Source organism: Cucurbita pepo, chromosome LG17, assembly GCF_002806865.2.
Source record: "Cucurbita pepo subsp. pepo cultivar mu-cu-16 chromosome LG17, ASM280686v2, whole genome shotgun sequence".
Taxonomy (NCBI): Eukaryota; Viridiplantae; Streptophyta; class Magnoliopsida; order Cucurbitales; family Cucurbitaceae; genus Cucurbita; species Cucurbita pepo.
The window spans coordinates 8,563,969-8,581,510 of record NC_036654.1 but is presented as its reverse complement, the minus strand read 5'-3'; the positions used below and the strand labels follow the sequence as shown (position 1 = coordinate 8,581,510).

The window sequence follows — 17,542 nt, the reverse complement described above, 5'->3', positions numbered from 1 at the left end:
GTGGATTATGAGATCCCACCTCTTTTTTATAAGGGTGTGAAAACCTCAAAACCTACCGAGAACGTCCATAGAGGACAATATCTTCTAGCAATGAGCTCAATGGGTAAGTTAAGGGCATGTGTCCACTTTGAGCATAAACTCCTGTGACTTTGCTTTTGATTTCTCCAAAAGACTTCATACCAGATATATTTCTTACTTATAAACTCATGATCAACCCTTTAATTAGCCGATGTAGGACCCCCTCTCTAACAATAATCAACACGATGCATTTCAAACTTCTAATCTCTTGATCAATGCTGGTCAGTAAGAACGATTCTAATCTTCTATAAATTAGGAACGATATTATTTTGTAGTTTTAAAGATCGATCCAAGCGCACACGAGTCTTTTTCATAAAGATATCTCATTTCATTCCAAATTCTCTGTTATTTACAAGAACAAATCTTAGGGAGAAACAAACACAAGTCATTTTTGAGTTCCATTTCAGCAACCATTGGATCTAGAAATTTGGGCTTGAACTCGGTTTAATGGCTGACCTTTCCAAGACTCCTTGGAAATGGAATAACATCTTTGATATCAGTAAGGCCAGTAGTAAACAGAACGAAACGATCAAATGCTAAACTAAAACCAGAGTGCTTCACTGTTCCATGCCTTTGAATCTCCAAGTACCACTCGTACTGCTCTCTTGGCAGCCCCATCTCCTTCATCCTGTGTCAACATCCATATTACAACAGACCAATAACTTTCTAGGACAGTTATCATGGAGTTTCAACCCATTTCTTAAAAGCATATTTACTTTTTTCACATGCCTAGTGACACACGCTAGAACAGCTCATAATTAGACTTTTTTTTACTTTGATTCTTCAACTTTAAGATGTTCTCTCTTTTTCGGGTAGAATTTGCATCAAAAACTACTTTAGACATGCGTGGATAATGTCGATGGCCTAAATTTATAATTCGTTATTACGATATATATGTGTCAGCTTGCACAGACTTCGACTAATCTCACGAGGTAACTACATGATTCTACTACATTTCGTTAGTGGGTAGTCGCTATGATCAACTTATTCTCTTTAAACCTTTTATTATTCTCATGGTCTTTATTGACCACGAGCCGACCCATAATGGTTAACCTACTACACGTGGATATAAAACGCGTCTATGTAGATGTCTATGGATCTAGTAAATAAATAAAAGATGTGAAAGTGTCTAAGTTTCGGTTGAATAATTTATACCTTGTCAACAATACATCGAGACGCTCCTCCTTTTGGCTGCCAGAAATTACTACTCCACCCTACAACAGTCGGGTCCGAGTTTAAGAAATAATTTTTCATTGAATCGGAAGCTATCCAAAAAGTAAAGCGCTAACCTTTGGAAGAACTACATCAAATGCTGCCACTGTTTTCCCATCATCATTCAGACGCACATTAAATGGCTTGGTTTCTTTTGGGTAGTTATATACTATCACAGGCTTCTTAAAGATGGCATCAGCAAGATAACTGTGTTTCATGTAACCAAAATAAATAACTTTTGATAAATGAAAAAATATCAATTTGCTTGTGTTGTACTAGCATTTTCATACCTGAGATGATCATCAGTTAAAGCAGCACCAAATTTAAGCCTTTTCAAGCGTTGAGATTTTTGATCGGTTGCCTGACAGTGAAGAATTTTGTTTTTCAATATTCAGATAAACGGGTGGAAACGAAAAACCGAGGCATCTGTTCGAAGATTCACCTTATCCAGAATTTCTATTGCAGCAGTGTAAGAGACCCTCTCAAATGAACTTGTGATGGTTGATTCAAGGCGATGAATGCTCGTTTTGTCGATTCGTTTTTGCACGAATTTCATATCATCCAGACAGTGCTCCAACACCCATTTGGAGAGGAACTTAACAAGGTCATCAGCACAGTTGATGACATCCTGGACTCCCCAAACGATGATACAAAACGCAAGTTAAAAGATGGAAATTCTTCATTTCAATGGTGCAATGATATTAGAAACAACTACTGATCACAGAAAATAAAGGTTTTAATGGCTAAATCAACATGGACTCTTAAACCCATAATTTATATGTCAAATACTAAGCAATCTAAAGGAATAAGTATAAGATCACAGATACATACCTCGAGTTCAGCAAAAGCAATTTCGACCTCCACCATCCACATTTCAGCAGCATGTTTTGCCGACTCGATTCTATCTGCCCGAAACCTCGGTCCGCATGAGTAAACATTTCCAAGGGCACACGCATAGGTCTCCAAATGGAGTTGTCCAGACACCGTGAGATAAGTTTCTTGTGGGAAGAAAGTTTCAGAAACGTGAACTTTATCTTTCTTCAATTTTAATTTTTGTTTTCCTCTGGCTTCTAATTGTAATGCAAGTTCATTTGTCTTCTTTAAATCCTGAACTGCAGCAGCTAAGGCTTCCCTGTTGCTTTCACTTCTCTCGAGTTCTTTGACGATATTTCTTTTCTCTACTGCAGCAGCCTTAACAGTTTCAAGACTCACACCATCAGTTTCTTTGTCTTCTGTTGGTTCTATTTTCTTATCTTCTGATTTGCCAGCACGGGTTGTAACATGGAACTTTTCACTGAATCCCTCGCTGTCTGTGGTCGTGATGGTCGGTAATTGCACGTAAAGAAAGCCATGATTTTGGAAGAATGTGTGAGTTGCAAAAGTCAAGGCATTACGAACTCTCATAACAGATGCTACCTGCGTAAGGTAATGAATATCAATGAAGATCAAGATCCAATACTTCATTGGCTTCAATGGTTAAAATATGAAAAACTCTCTTCTCAAACTTCGGCCCCAGAGCCCTATGCATCGATACTATTCAGTTCATTAAACGCCATGATCAAGAACATCAACCTATACATATAAATCTTCTTGTTTTTCCCTTTTAATGTCTGCCAAGTGTTCAGTTCAGCTTGCGTACACCTCGACTAATTTCATGGACAACTATACTATATAAATCCTTTCTTTTACCAGAGATTGAACTGTATCACCATTTATCTGATCTCAAGGCTCTTACTCTAATTCACATGCTGCTATTGCTTAAGCACAATCTTAAAAATAATGACGGTATAATAATAGGCATGCAAACAAACCCATAAAACAGAACATAAATGCAATGTATGGTTGAAGCTTGTACGAATTACCGTAGTTGTTCGAGGACGAAAATAAGAAAATTTTCTCAAAAGATCCATTGGCAACTTCTTTTGGGTTAGTGGGTACTTTTCCTGTTCAACCTTCCCTACGTGAAGGATTTTCTCCACTTCAAGCCGAACCAGATGTTTCCCAGGTGCCGGTGTCCGCTTCAATATGCCTTCCACCAAGATGCAAGTTCCCGTAGGCATCAGCTGGCCAGGATGATGTAACGAGGACTCAACAACAACCTGCAAGTTTCTTATTACTTTGAGAACAAACTTACAAACAGCTGGCGTGCATAGATTAGAGGTTACCTGAAGGCTTGCAACACAAGAGCCATCGTTAACAACAAGAAAAGTAGTGGAAGGAAGCGGCGGCGGCGGCTTATGAACAGACGTCTCCAACTTCTCACCGGCGTGTAAATCATTTCCATACAGCATCCTAAGCAAAGACCTAACGATCGGAATCCGCGACTGTAAAATCTCAATGCAGCTAACATCCTTAGCCCTAGGCGGCAGAGCATCACCCGCCGTTCTAACACTAGCATCAGCCGGCACCACCGCCTCTCTGAAAACCTCCTTGGAGGACTTCACCCAGCCTCCGATCACCAATTTCTGATCCACAAACCCCAAACCACCATCGCTGCAGTCCAGCACAGTTTTGAGAAGAACCCGCTTCGAGTACTTGGAAAAGGTGACAGGGGCGAAAACAGTAGGGTGTTCGGCGGCCATTGAAGAGTGTGGGAGGAAGAAAGATAACAGAAACGGTGAATTGATGGGTGAAGAAGATGAGCCATGGATGAAGAGATATAGAACAAAATCGAGATGCTTTTCTTGGGGAAGAAGATGGGGAAATCGAGAGAGGATGTTAATGGAGGGAAAAGGATTGTTTCAGAGGAATGATTTCGGCTGTTTCGTGGGATAAACTGAGAGAGATTACAGAGTTTGAATTGGAATCCTTCCAAGTTCGAGAGTTTCTTCGAGATTTGTTCATTTCATAGCTTTGCAGATCGTTTCCCGCGGTTGGAAGGTGAAACCTTGCGTGAAAGCGACCGTTTCAAAATATATATATTTTTTATTATTATTATTTATACTTTATATTCAAAGCCCAATAAGCCCAATAAGCCCAATAAGCCCAAATTGACGTAAAAATGATTGGGCTCAAAAAACCAAAACAAGCCCAAGTCCACATAAATTCATATTATTATAATTTTTTTTAATTAATTTATTTATTACCAAATATTTTCTTCTNAAATTTTTTTTTTTTTTTTTTTTTTTTTTTTTAAGAAAAAAGACAATAATATTCAAATTGTGAATAAAGTATAACCAACAACGACAAAACGGGATAAATAAAGGCCTAACGGAATCAGCGTAGGGTACCCTACACGGGAAGGGGTTGTGTCCATAAGTGGAGGAGCCTGTGTCCTACATTTTTAACCCCATTTTCCCTATCGCCACCACATGTCGCTTCCTTTTTGGCATCGCCTCGAGCGATTCCTTTTTCTTGAAATTTTATATTTTTTAAAAATCTTACTCGTTACGTATCATTATCAACCTCACAGTTTTCAAACACATCTATTAGAGAGATGTTTCTATTCCCTTATAAATAATGTTTCATTCCACCATTCAACCGAGGTGGGATCTCATACTATTTACTCCTCTCCTACTCAACACAGTCCCAACATCGCACACTGCACTTAAGCATCCCGACGAGCACGTCCTCACTGCATCTCTCGCCACTTTAGAAACGAGAAGTAAGTAACATGACCATGTTACAAGAGAATGTCGGGGCCATTAAGTGTCAAACCCAGATCCCAAACCCTGATCCAAATTCTGGGTATAGATCGTTACGGGACCATGTAAAAGTGTTTGGCCATTAAAACCTATAAAACGTCCTAGAAGTTTCTACTCGGTCGTACAAAGTGGGGGGGAAAAGTAATAAAAAAGAATATAAGGGGGGAAAATTGAATGAATGAGAGAAATTTGTCCTTGTTTGTAGCAATTGAATGAATTGTCTACCAATTTCTAAGGTTTGAATTGAATGTCCCTAGATCCTTCTCTATGGAACTTCACAGACCCATCTAGACTTTTATATTGGTAATTATACTTAGATGCAAGGACAAAAAGGTAAAACTAATATAATTCCATATATAACCTCAAAAAAGTAATATAAACCTCATTTTAAAAGAAATTAAATATGAGTAGTTTTGACATTATTATTATTTATATATATATATATATATGTCAATTTATAAGGGTATATTGGTAATTGTGTTCATATTCAACTACCGAATAAAAAGGTAAAACTCGATAGTTATGAAAAAAAAACGAAATTTAAATGATATAATTCCACATATAACATTAAAAATTAAAAAGTAATATAAAGCGGCAGAGACTTATAAAAAATAATTTAAAATATTTATTATAGTCCCGAGACTTTACACGTTAATTCTATTTTAGTCTTTGAACTCTAATCACACATAACTGTTCTCTCGACGTAAAAATACTCAAACTTATATTTTAAAAGTGAGCTAGACTCGGGTCGATGTTTACTCCAATTCAAAATTTTAAAATTTTAAAATTTAAAAGGAGCCAAAAATAATTTGAAAAAAAAAAAAAAGAAGAAGGGTATATATGTAATTTCCATAAACATTCCATAAAGTGGGGACAAACAAGGTATATGGGTGCAGAGAGGATGGGGGACCAAACTGTCATTTCACTGCTTAAATTTTGCAAATTTTTATTTATTTATTTATTTATTTATTTTGAAAGAGTTCCCATTTTATCACAAGTATTAATACTTTTTGAGTTCCATTCTCCCATTCTACAATTGCAGCGATTGGTTTCTTATCCTCTCGTTTCCAATGGCGAAAGCTGCGAAACCACTTCTTCTTCTCCTCCTTCTAGCCCTAATTCTCTGCTCTCTCTGCTCAACAATGGCGCTAAAAGGTTTCTCTCTCTCTTTTTCTCTCTCTCGGTTTACGTTCTTCGTCGCTTGATTTACTTTATTCATCTTCTCTCCGTATCTTTTTTCGCGTTCAGGACGATTCTCAACAGAGGACGAACTTTTCGCTAAACCTCTGCCTCAATTCCGTTCCGTACAAACAACAATCGCGCCCGAGGTTAGTTGTTCGTACTATCCGGACGACAAATCTTTTTCGATTTTTATCATTTAGGAATTCGCGTCTCGTTTCTTGATCTCCGTTTCTTGTTTCTGATCTCTTGAATGTACTTTTAAAGTAATCGTTAAATGCTCGAGACTCGAAGTATAATGTGTTTATTTTTTATGGAAATTTTAAAAAAATTCAGATGAGAAATTCAAGAAGGTTGATGATTGGTTCAACAGCACCGATATGTACTTATAATGAATGTAGAGGATGCAAATACAAGTGCAGAGCCGAACAAGTGCCAGTTGAAGGCAATGACCCGATCAATAGTGCTTATCACTATAGATGTGTTTGTCATAGGTAATTTCATTTTAATCTCCCCAAATTTTTGTACCAATTTTCTTAGTTTTTTGTTCTTTCCAAGACAATTTGAGAGGTAGATTTGAGTCTACCTTCCTCGAGTCTATTTTGTTTGTGTTATATAAATTTTCGCGTCCGTTTTGTTGTAATATTTTTCTTTGGTTTTATTGATAATGGTTTAAATCAAGAGTTTGTAAGGATATCTAAACTGTTTGTTTGAATTAGATTTTTTCTTTTTCTTAAAATTTTACCTAGATATATGAATGAATTAATACTGGTTAAGAAATATTTAAAAGAATTAATAGTTACTTTTTATACCCACTCGAAATGATTTATTAAAATTTCTTCCATATCTGTATTGGTCTAACAGGTAGGTAATAAAGTATCTCAAAAAATAAAAATTTTATTCTAAACTCTCAATAAAATCTCATAAATAGTTCATATTAAGTTCAATTAATTTATTTATATATATATATATATAAAATCTCATAAATAGTTCATATTATTCGAAGTAAGTTCAATTAATTTATATATATATATATATATCAATTTCGAGCCGGTTTTCCAATCTTTGTGATTGATTTATATATTTATAATCAAATTATAACTTAAAATCTAAAGCTTCGTTATTTCAATCTCGAACTAAAACTCTAAGTTTCTAACTGTGAAAATGAGTGAGTTTCATCTGATTTTTTATAAATTTCGAGACTCGAACCNTAAAAACCTATTTATAGAATGAAAATAATGAGAGAGAGAGAGAAGAAGAGACGTCCCGTCATGAATGAAAGATAGAAAAGTATCAGAGAGATCACATGGAAGTGGGCCCAAAAGATATGGGTTGTTGGAGTTCCATTCCAAATCCCAAACCATTCAAAATGGGGAGCACAGAAATAAGAAGAAAGAAGAAAGAAGAAGAAGATGAAGAAGACGATGGTGCAGAGTACTTACGAAGGACGGCCCCACACACTACATTATTTTCACTCCAGTCAAATCAATATCCCCACTTCTGACTTCTTTTTTTTTTTTTTTTTTTCCTAAAAAAAAAAGTGCTTTTTCTTAAAAAATAAATAATAAAGATATTAATAAAATTTAAAATTTTAAAATTTTAATAATAAAATCATATAAATTTATAATTCTTTCTATACCCCAATCTTGTTATAATAAGTTAAATTTTTTAAATTTTATCAAATTAGATCATGATTGAACAAAGTATAGAATTCAAGATCCATCGAGGCAAAATCGAGCCAACTTTGAGTGCAAATAAGAGTCTATACGGTCCTTGGAACCAATGAAGAACAAGACGAGTCAGCCACACATCCTTTGGTATCTCTACGTAATTGGCCAAGAATAGACAATTATAATAACAAAGTCCTTTCCAAGTTTAAGACCATGCATTAGTTGAAAGGGGAAATGAAACAAGAGTGTAAAAACCTCTCTCTAGCAAACACGTTTTAAATCTTGAGGGAAAGCCGAGGACAACGTTTGCTAACATTGGATTTAGGCTATTACAAATGGTCCCAAAGCCAGACATGGAGCAGTGTGCTAGCGAGGAGGCTGGCCCAAAAAAGAGTGGATTGTGACCACATCGATTGAAGAGAGAAACAAACCATTCTTTATGAGGGTGTGAAAACCTCTCTCCAGCAAACGCGTTTTAAAACCTTAACGGGAAGCCCAGAAGGAAAAGCTCAAAAAAGACAATATCGGCTAGCAAAAGGCGTAGCTATAACACCCCGACTTTACTTTACACAATCTTACTAGTCTATATAAAAGGAAAAAATAACAAAGGGTGCCTCAAAATTCTTCAACCCCTAGAACATATCTTGTTTCTTGACCCAAAAAAATCAGCATAAATGTAATGAAGTATTTGAAAAAATAGTGGAATCCAAAGATGAGTTTGAGAAAGATATGAATATCCAAAAGGCCAAAAGCCACAATAATACACAAACATCTGAAATATATACACAAACCAAACTTGGAATTTTCTTCGTTCGATCACTTCCTTGGAATGATGGATAAATGGAAACAGAATGGGAATTGATGGAATCACAGGAGCCATTGCTGAAGTAGCAATCCTCTGGCTTTCTTTGTCCCATCTTGAGCCTACCAGCCATTTGCTAGTTCTTGATCTGCAAGCAAAATAGGCCTTTAAGAGACAAGAACACTAATAATTTCATAGCTGCTAACTCAACTGAAAGTCCCCACATGTTCATACCTTGCTCAAGTACTTCTTATGTAGTTTCAACGCCTCATTACATGCTTTTTTGGCATCCAGATTTCCAGTTACATCACCCAATATCTAGAACCCAAAATCATGGATCAACGTTAAAAGGGTTCGAATCCTATTGAGAGGTATAATCCTATGAATGGTAAGATAATAAGAGGAAAAAACAAAGAAGAAGAGGAGAAGGTATGTCTTACGTTTACAACATCATCCAAACCTTTGGCTTCCTTGAGAATTCGCTTATTCTTGGCCTCGAGGACACTTGCAACTAGAAAAACTGGAAGCGGAAGTTGCTGATCATTGGGTCCCATCTTCACATTTTTCCTCTCAAATTTCCCATATTGTTTTAGATGTTTGTCGTTCCCACCGGTTCCCCCTCCACCCTTCGAATCAGACCCCGATTCGTACGTTAAGAACAAGTTTGGATTGTATTCCATGGCCCACATCATCTGAAACCAGTCTATATTACTGTATCAGTTAAACAAATTTTAATTTATGCATACCATGCTACATTATATAAAAATCTAGCTAAATATATGTCAGTGGTGATTTACACTTCAGTACATATCCATATGGTTTAAAATGTTCATTAGGTCCCTTGAACTCTAATAGAATACACAACAATGAATCAAGAGTATAGGAACAAGCTTTGGATTTAGCCAAACTACATCGCTCATTTGGTGTTTTTTGTTTGAATTCTTTCAACTTTCATTATGTGTTTAATCAATCAATCTAGATTGGGAAAGGTTCACCACTATGGTTGGCTTCGTAGACATTGAAGTGGAAAAGGGACTTGGAAAATGAGTTCAAACACTATATTAGCTAACTTCAACACTCATGAATATTCAAGAGACACCAAGAAATCCAAACCACTTTTTCTATCAAGCTCATCAAATAGTTACTCTTTACCTCCCAAAGATATAAACTGTCCACAAAGGAGAACTCTCTGCGAAAAAGCACCATCAACATCCGAAATGCAAACAAGTATTCTCCACCATCTAACTCCTCTGCAAACATGAAAGTAATCTTCTGAAACATAATCTCGAAAATCGAACCAAAAAGGAACCACGAAACATGAGAGAATAGTGCGAGAGTAGTAAGGAAAAGAAGTCGATATAATGAACGAGAAATAAATATTTGATATTTTATGAGAATTATAAATATGTATTTTATTTCAACTCTGAAATCGAATCAAATCTTCTAAAAATAAAAGTTTAAAAAAAAAAAATCAAGCGTCTTGCACAAAATGAGAACCATTGAATTGTGCATTCTAAAGAAACTCAGTATACATTATCTCGATTTGGAGAATTGTCATGGCCATGATATAAAGATAGAAATTTCAAATAGTTAATACCAATCGGACATTTGGAGTTGCATATAAAATTGAAAAAAAAAAAAAAATTAAAACAAGAAACGAAAACGACAAAAGCAAAATGCAGTTTCTGGGTCCTACTGTTAGAAAATGATTTTAAAAAGAAAAATCCATACCGAGATGTTGATGAAGCTTAGGATCAACAATTTTAATTACTTGTGATAACGTACTGAGCTGAGATTGCACTCCTATGGTACCAGTATTGCACCTAAAGTTTTCTCTCTGCCATTAGGGAGAGGGAAGAGAATAGAGTGTGAGAACTATGAACTGGAAAAAAAGTAGAATATACAATTTGTAACATTGAGCAGTTCGTTTCTGTTAGAAACAAAGGTTTTTCTCCCCCCCCAATAATTTTTAGGCTTAATTATAAATTTTAGCCACAATACTCTCGAAGTCATATTTAATCTTTGTATTTCAAAAGAAAAACTCGCGGCCTTAACTATAAACTTTTGATTTTGTGTCTATTAAGCCTTTGTCATTAACTTCGTTGGTTTAATGCAATAAAGCTTGCACAACACACCAAAGAATTATGCTCAAAATGAATCTACAACATAGTCGCTATGGCTTGGAATATGCTACCTAGCATCTTGGTAATATTTGTACCATGAAGTTTAAATTTGGTCCCTATGGTTCAGCTAAACCTCACAAATTGTTCATAAACTGTCTTTATCTATTTGAAAACCACCTATATCCTTCCATTTTTTCATTCAACACTAAACTCCTATACAGTCATCTATTACACTTAAACACTAAAAAAAAATCAAATCATGGCCACATAAATAAAAAGTCTACGGCAATGGTGGGAAAGATTATGAGATTTATCTAGACTATAAGAACCAAAGTAAGACTTTTAAAACCATGAAACCAAATTAAACTAAATTGAAATGGTTAAAACTATAAGAAAAAATTGAAACTATGTCCATGCTATAGAAACAAAATTTCTCACCTAACCATATTTCTTTTAACCAAACGTAATTTAACATATTATTATCACCATAAAAGAAAAGTAAGAAGATAAGATAGTGCATACTAGTCTGCGCATTGCATGATCAAAACACCAAAAAGCATCGGCTTCATTTTCGAGTAGAATTATAATTGGCGAGCAAATATCATTCATCCCTGCCAACAAGTAGAATCTATCAGACTTCAAGTTGGAATATGACATCGTAAGAACTTTAATGAGTGGACTTGAACATTTCTTTCTTTGTGTTATGAACTATGCACAATTTTTAATTTGCAAATAGTTCTGTTATGAAACTTCCGTTTGACATAAGAGAAATGGGATGATATTCTTCTTAGTTCCTTAAAAGGATGCCTTGTAAACTACTTTTTTCTGCTTTAAAAGTTATATCTTGTTTTAAAATGTTTTTTTTCTTCAAAAACAAATGGGGGGGGAACTTGCCTTGCATATAACCAACTTCACCATCAATCCAAGCATAAACAGAAAGGATATCCCAAAGTTTTGCTTGATTAGCTTCACTCTCGTAGTATACAAGAGCTCGATCTGTGCGAACTACATCCAAACCTGCAGCCAAATTCTATAGCTCAAGATAAGCACAACTAGTGAAAAACATGAGGTATATAGATGACCAAAAAAATTGAAGGTATAATTTTCAAGCCTTGGTAAAATATAGCATAGTGTTTGAAGGAAAAAACACTAGAATGCTCAGACAATTATCCATTTTTCCTTTGAAATGCAAATTACTAGCCCGCAAATATTCTCTGGTACACAAACAACAAGTTATTACAATTTACATTCCACATGAAGTACCAAACTAATTGCTTGTCTTGATCCCACTAGGTCGTGTTGTTGAGGTGAGCACATACGCTAGATGAAACAGCACTAAATCGTGGAGTTAAATTTACATGTTTCATCTACGTGTATGTCTAGATATACTTAACATTTCAAAATAGATGAAACATGTCATTTAACATTAAAGAAAATGTACGCCAGTAAAAACATAAAAAATTAAGTAAAATGACTTTTTTTATGGATTTACAGCAACCTCTCTTTTCGTTCTTTAGGTTCAGCCATTGCAATGTATAAATGGGCACCTCATATTAACCATTTTCCTGGGCTGCCCTTGTAGCACATAAAATGAGTTTTTCTTTTACTTCTCATTTTTTTCATGTGTCCGTCATAAGTCTCAGCTTAAAATATTGGATACATGTGTGTGTATATATATATATAAACGGACACTCCCTTTTGCATGTTGGATACATGTGACTGGACATATCTGTGTCCATGTTTCCTAGCTTCCTCAATACCTTCTAATTATTGTCAAGTATCAAAATTCCATTTTTCCATCAAAGAAATCAAAGAATATTCACAAAAAATACACGAACTTATACAAAACTCTTTGAACATGTTGTTTACCAAGCTATATCTTGGCGTAAACTGTCTAATATTTTTACTTCCTGTAGTCATACCTCACTCATTGTAAATTGGGAAGGTCTTTTGTAAACATCATGGATATTACCTTTTGTAAATTTCAATCATCAATGAAATTGTCACTTAAAAGAAAAAATATATTTCTCAATTTCTATTCTTCGAGAGAACCAAACACCCAGTACGAATAATGCAAAAAAGATAAGAATGAATATACACAAATCCAACTGCCTTATTTATTAAAATTGACGGTTAATCAAACGCATACCTATCTGATGTAAAGTTAGCTTCCATTCAATAACCTTCTTGTCTAAAGTAGAATTGTTTCCACCCGGAGAATCATCCGATGTGCCAACGGTATCTATTTCTTGTAAATTTGTGCTTGTTTCCTCCTCTACTGGTCGTCCATCCGCTGTGATAATAGCCGTTGTAACAAACTTTCCAGAACCAATCATTGGAACCATCTTTTGACATTCATCTTTCCAGACGCCATATTGCTCCCTTAATAAAGTCAATATTTTCTATTAAAAAAAAGTGATCCTGCTTCCTAAGATCATGAGAGTGCATTGGTCGGAGATCTAAAAACAAGAGGTTGAAAAGAAAGGGATTTACTGAAAAATAGAGTTTACTTAATATGATAGCTGTATTTGAATATGCACTTGGTAGCAAATTTAGAATATGCTAACATTTAAAACATGAAAATCTTGTTTTAAAAATTTTATTGTTTTTAATTACAAAATTTAAATGCTAGAAATAAACACACCAGACAAAAATTTATTGCAGCTATTTGATTCAATGAATCTGAAAAACAAGAAATTGATTCAAGAAGAGAAACATCGATTTATTTGGATAAAAGAAAAGGCTATGTGGACAAAAAATGTTGTATGCTGATATTAGAGTAAATATATATATTAAAAATACAAACACATGCATGTGTTTGTAATAAGCACTAACTCTCAGTTCTAAATCTAAGGAGCTAACGGATGAAGATCTGATAATCCCTGCAAAACAATGAACCAACAGAAGATCTGAACAATTGTAAGGGATCCAACATGATTGAGTATCATCCGCCTGATGAATTTGAGCTGACTATTAGAACATGAGGACAAGAATATTCTTAAAACAGGGCATGAGGTTTCACGTATTCTTTCGTAACTCTTGATGTCTTCTACTATATTTTACTATGGGATAATTAAACTTAAAGGCAAGCCACTTTGAGCTCCTAAGGGAACTAAGGTTGAAAGGACTGATATTGAGAAATAAAACTAATTGGGTAAATAGCGGAAGACTCACTGCCCGTGATTCAGCAGATTGACTACTGCATAATAGGGAATGCTACTGGTAATCAATTTGGAGCTTTTGGATTAGTGATAGAAAAAAGGCTAAATATGCCAAATAGTTATTAATCTTTCGAGTAATTCCTGATTTGGTCTATAATCTTTTGAAACTCTCGATTTTACAATTAGAAAATTAAATTTTTTGTAAAACTCTCTCTTGCAATATAAAAAAAAAAAAAAAAAAAAAAAAAAATTAAAAATTGATGTATCAAATTCTATTAACATATTTGGAGAGAATACTTTAATCTCCCTTAATTGAGATTTTTAACCTTTTTAAGTTATTTTCATCAAATTAATGAGAAGCCTTGTTTCCTAAAAAAGAAAAGATTAATTTTTCAAGAACTGAGTAAAAATATACCATCATCAAATGAAATTCAAATAAAGTAGACTTCATTAATCCCATGAGTAAGAGAAGAGAACTAAACTCAAAGGTTACCAAGATAATTGGAAGGCTACCTAAGTTTCTAGATCCTATTTGTGCAAGCCAGACATAAACAAGAAAAGAAATTTACCTACGTTGCTGTCTGATTCCATTCCTCTCTTCAAATGTGCTGTTAGGATCATAACAACCCAACAAAAATTCCCAAACTGCCCCCTTGATAGAAGGGTGAACTCCCTATTAGAACAAAAAACATAATTAGTGGTATTAAAAATAGTCGTACAAGCTCTTTCGGTACATTTTGACATATTAAATCAAATAACTGTGCTGAGACTAAGAATATTGCCATGATCTAAACTAAAATCAAGCACTTAAAACAGGAACTTTCGGCAATGTTAAATCTATTACAATGAATAGTGAAGCCATATTTTCAAGGCAACACTGAAAAATATGACAACTGCAAACAAACATTAATTAGTTATAGAAGTATAATTCAAGTTGTTCAATAATTTGATCCATAAAAAAGTAGGTTTAATGGCAAATTAAAGTTGTAATGTACAGGGGTACTAATTATGGTAGGGGAAAAAACATATCAACTCCTACCCAAAGCTTAAAATGTAATTGTCAATGGAAATGACAAAATTCAAATGTTACGAAAATGTTGATGTCAATAGAAATTTTGAGAAACGCATAGAACTTAAGGAAACTTGTACAAAATCGTTGAATTAATTTACAAGATTTTAAATGTAGAATGATGCAAACAAGGTTAAGATATATAATTTTTGTTATCAAATAAATATATGCATTACCCCACGGTGAATTCGTCTAAGCACTTTGGCTATATCCAAATGGCCATCTTTAGAAAATGCTGCATCCCACCTTCTTGCACTAAGAGTTTTCCCCGGCTGCAGCCATAAGAAAATAAAAACAGTCGTGTGCATATTATAATAGACTTAAAGTAGCTGATGTCTTCATCATGAAGAGGATCAAATTCTAGGAGTGCAAAACAGCAAGAATTATGAATGACTTGACTAAAAATAAGAACAAGCTCTCTTCTCTTCTCTTTTTTTTTTTTTTTTTTTTCGGTCTAATGAATGAGTTTACTGGAAAAAGATACCAGCATACCCAACTTCCAGCACAATATCATTCAAAAAGAAAAGTTTTCTTCTCATTTCCTACCTTGAGTGATGAAAAGCTTTTAAATATTTTCATACCTTAATTTTAAATCGGGTCTTCGGAATATCTGCTACACATTCAGCTCTAACTGGATAAAATGCATCCAGCTCAGTTGCGGTTGCAGTATTCGTCATAAGAATCCCAGTTAGCTTGAAGCAAAAGAGCATGCAAATCAATTAGCCTGTCTCAGCCATCCAAGTTAGTAACTCTGTTAGAATAATTTCAACATTAAGAAGAAGAAAAAACCATACAAAGAGAGGCCAACTAAAAAAACAAAGTTATTAACAAGAAAATAACACAAAGAATACCCAAAAAACATGAGAAACTCAACGAAGGAGACCTTCTCTTGCTATCTAACTCCAAGAAAGTTCCCAAGTCTCCTTCCAACCAAATATACATGTTTTCTGTTTAATTCAATAACAAGTGGACGTGGAGATTTGATCTTTTGACCTTTTTATCGAACTTACAACGCCTTAACTAATAGCATATGTTCAAGTTGATACCAAATAAACATGTTCTCACACAGCATTTATTCTGAAATGGTGAATCCAAAACAAATCAATCGTTTCATAAAATCTCAACATTTTGAACAATAGAAATACCAAAAAATCTGTACACGCAACCCCATACTTTGAAAGCAAAAGGATGATCATCCAGTTACATGTGACATGATCTAGCCCATAACATTTCACAAAATAAAACAACATTGTAATTAACCAACATAAACCAATGTCCCTAGTTCCAAACCAATGTAGAGTCCTATAAATCGACCTACTCGAATCCCATCTCATCACAAAAGCATTCAAATGAAAAGGAAATAATCTGATAATGAGCTAACTCAAAACATTTGAATGTCAGGTCAATCCTCTCAAACATGCCAAAGACCAAGTCAATAGCCCAATCGCGAATGCAGACAGAGATAGAAACATCAAAATCGAGATTCATTCCAGATGATAATCCGCAAAGAAACCTTGATAACATAAACGATTTGGTTACCTCAATTTCCAGTCGATTTCAAGATTCAACGGAGCGTAAATCAAAAAACCAAAAGTTGGGCCGTGAATTTCTTAGAAGACGAAATTAATCGATAATGAAACCAGAACGAAATTGGGGAAAATTGATCCGACAACGAAGAATCGAGGAATGTGGAAGACGAATCGATGCGAAATATTTATGGATCGAGGACGATTGATGAAAGCGGTTTGAATCGCTCTGTTTCTGCTACAGGTTTTTGACTAATTTTAGACATCTCTCTAAAATGGGTTGGACTACAATCACCTTGAAACTGATGAAAGCGAAAAACATGGAAATTTTTGCATCAATTAACACAAAAAAAGAATGTTAAAATATATTCAACGTTGAAGAATCCTCCTCCATTAATATATATATATATATATATTAATCATTCAACGCGGCCACCCCGATATGATCGGAGTTAGAACATAAGATGAATTTAATTAGTTTTAATCCCACATGTGCGAGTACAAGTTGGAACCTTAGATCTGTGCTCCAAATTGATGATTTACGCCTTAGTTAGACTCTGGGCAGGGTGCTAGCGAGAACGCTGGCTCTAAAGAGGTGAATTGTGAGATCTCACCTCGGTTGAACGAGAGAAACGAAGCATTTTTTTACGCTGGCTCCAAGAAGGTGAATTGTGAGATCTCACGTCGGTTGAACGAGGGAAACGAAGCATTTTTATAAAGGTATGGAAACTTTGACGCTAATACGTAACGAACTAAAACGGATAAATGGTATCAAAGTCAAACTCCAAGCAGTGATGCTGACTCCAAAAGTGTGCTAGCGAGGACGCTGGCTCTAAGGAGGTGAATTGTGAGATCTCACATCGATTGAACGAGGGAAACGAAGCATTTTTTATAAAGGTATGGAACCTTGACGCTGATACGTAACGAGCTAAAACGGATAAATAGTATCAAAGTCAAACTCCAAGCAGTGATGCTGACTCCAAAAGTGTGCTAGCGAGGACGCTGGCTCTAAGGAGGTGAATTGTGAGATCTCACATCGATTGAACGAGGGAAACGAAGCATTTTTTATAAAGGTATG

At 34.8% G+C, this 17,542-nt stretch overlaps 3 protein-coding genes across 6 annotated transcripts; 1 reads left to right on the top strand and 2 right to left on the bottom strand.

Annotated features, from left to right (window-relative positions):
* Window positions 1-384: 384 nt before the first annotated feature.
* LOC111778690 (asparagine--tRNA ligase, cytoplasmic 2-like) lies at window positions 385-4,164 on the bottom strand. The gene is made up of 8 exons (XM_023658660.1): window positions 3,456-4,164; window positions 3,153-3,389; window positions 2,122-2,706; window positions 1,733-1,918; window positions 1,581-1,651; window positions 1,368-1,497; window positions 1,234-1,292; window positions 385-706 (listed from the first exon to the last, which is right to left on the bottom strand). The coding sequence occupies exons 1-8, from the start codon at window positions 3,870-3,872 to the stop codon at window positions 523-525; spliced, it is 1,869 nt and encodes a 622-aa protein (XP_023514428.1). The 5' UTR covers window positions 3,873-4,164; the 3' UTR covers window positions 385-522.
* A 1,788-nt stretch (window positions 4,165-5,952) lies between these two features.
* Window positions 5,953-6,809, top strand: LOC111779055 (EPIDERMAL PATTERNING FACTOR-like protein 9). The gene is made up of 3 exons (XM_023659111.1): window positions 5,953-6,089; window positions 6,183-6,262; window positions 6,450-6,809. Exons 1-3 carry the CDS (start codon window positions 6,005-6,007, stop codon window positions 6,609-6,611), a joined length of 327 nt encoding a protein of 108 aa, XP_023514879.1. The 5' UTR covers window positions 5,953-6,004; the 3' UTR covers window positions 6,612-6,809.
* A 1,515-nt stretch (window positions 6,810-8,324) lies between these two features.
* On the bottom strand, window positions 8,325-16,853 carry LOC111779054 (TBC1 domain family member 15-like). 4 transcript variants are annotated; one of them, XM_023659107.1, is made up of 12 exons: window positions 16,478-16,853; window positions 15,520-15,689; window positions 15,115-15,210; window positions 14,439-14,542; window positions 12,858-13,090; window positions 11,603-11,725; window positions 11,231-11,319; window positions 10,317-10,422; window positions 9,738-9,835; window positions 9,026-9,277; window positions 8,820-8,903; window positions 8,325-8,733 (listed from the first exon to the last, which is right to left on the bottom strand). In XM_023659107.1, the coding sequence occupies exons 2-12, from the start codon at window positions 15,646-15,648 to the stop codon at window positions 8,722-8,724; spliced, it is 1,326 nt and encodes a 441-aa protein (XP_023514875.1). In that variant the 5' UTR covers window positions 15,649-15,689; window positions 16,478-16,853; the 3' UTR covers window positions 8,325-8,721. The 4 variants fall into 4 exon arrangements, with proteins under 4 accessions (XP_023514875.1, XP_023514874.1, XP_023514877.1 ...); XM_023659106.1 differs by having other exon boundaries at window positions 15,520-15,662; XM_023659109.1 differs by having other exon boundaries at window positions 15,520-15,630.
* Window positions 16,854-17,542: the final 689 nt, after the last annotated feature.